Source organism: Lottia gigantea, assembly GCF_000327385.1.
Source record: "Lottia gigantea unplaced genomic scaffold LOTGIsca_233, whole genome shotgun sequence".
NCBI classification, from domain to species: domain Eukaryota; kingdom Metazoa; phylum Mollusca; class Gastropoda; family Lottiidae; genus Lottia; species Lottia gigantea.
This window is the reverse complement of record NW_008708664.1, coordinates 141,928-143,383: the sequence shown is the minus strand read 5'-3', so window position 1 is coordinate 143,383 and position 1,456 is coordinate 141,928. Positions and strand designations below refer to the sequence as shown.

At 39.6% G+C, this 1,456-nt stretch overlaps 1 protein-coding gene across 1 annotated transcript in view; it reads right to left on the bottom strand.

Annotated features, from left to right (window-relative positions):
* Positions 1–716, bottom strand: part of LOTGIDRAFT_175026 (hypothetical protein) — a gene marked incomplete at both ends in the record, with an annotated part of 5,799 nt that extends 5,083 nt beyond the window's left edge. Inside the window, one exon of the mRNA XM_009055129.1 lies at positions 29–716. Within this exon, the coding sequence (XP_009053377.1) occupies positions 29–716 (688 nt within the window). The remainder of the gene's footprint in view (positions 1–28) is intronic.
* Between the last annotated feature and the right edge of the window lie 740 nt (positions 717–1,456).

Genomic DNA, 1,456 nt, shown 5'->3' with positions numbered 1-1,456 from the left:
TGTGAAAGATCCAAACCAATGCCCTTACCCGACTCTTCACTGAGATTAAGGGCATCCTTCCCGAAAATATCGAAAATATCGAAAAGGCTCTTGTCTGTGACATTAACATTAGATTCTTTGGTAGAAGGCACAACTTCCTTTTCTAAAACAGGCATACAGTTATTCTCATCAGACTGAGCATAGTCTGAAGAAAAGCAATTAATTTCGCTCTGCCCTGGCTGTAATGACAACACATCATCCTCCTCACTGGAAGAAATAATAGATTTATAATTTTTGAATTTTGCCCTTTTTGCTGAAGCCTCATCTTGATAAGCATTGTTATAGTTGTCCAATCTTTGAGATTGGTCAACAATAGTTTGTTCAAATCTTTGTGATTTATCACGAATAGGCCTAGTCTGATCAAATCTTTGTGATTTGTCAATTTTCCGATGCTTCTCAAAAGCCGCCTCAAAAGTGGGGGCAATAAAAGATCGTTGGTCAAAAACCTCAAGAAATTTATCCAATTTGGATTCTAAATTAGAGATACGATCACGCGTTCTCACCTTATTATTTGTTGTCTTAGAAGCTTTGTGCTTCGGACAGTTCTGAGTTGCGTCCGATTTATTCTCACTTCCGATTTCGGCCACAACATTTTCATCACGGACAAAATCCGAATTTGCTTCTGATTTGTCATTTCTTATCATCAAAGAACTTCGAAGAGAGTCGTCAGAAGACATCTCTTTCCAAAATAAACTCTGAGTAAATAAAGCTAAACTAAAACACGTGCGAACACACGCGCCGAGCAATGAAAACTATAAGGTAGTGTTTACCATGCCAACGCGCATGCGTAGTACACGTTTTCTCTATTTCCGGTTAACACTGAGTTGAACCGGAAGTAGGGCGAGTTTAAAGCTATCATGAAGTAATGAAATTCATATGTAATATATGTCAGGTAATGTATTATGAAATAAAATTGTGGCACCACTCAAAGCATCCAAAGTTTGATCTATCCTGGGCAGTGGATATGCATCTTTCTTGGTTATGGCATTCAGCTTACGATAATCAACGCAAAACCGACTAGATCCATCTTTCTTTGGTACCAGAATTATCGGACTAGACCAAGGGCTATGCGATGGGCTTATCAACCCTCCCTTCAACATGCTATCGATATGTTCCTTTACTAATGGCTTCTTGGACAAAGGTAATCGTCTACACCCCTGTCTTATTGGAACACCATCGCCTGTGTAGATAGGATGATAAATTTCAGATGTTCTCCCTATATCATTCGGCCCCTTTTCAATAATATCAGAGTAAGAGTTCAGCAAATTTGACAGGTCTGACCGATGTTTCGGGTTCAATAAAGCAACATCAACATCCAACCCCAAGAATTTTCTTCCTTCCCTCTACTTACAACACTCAGGGTCGAGCTACCGGTCACCTTTGTCACCATGTCCACTACATCCTGGACAAACCAACT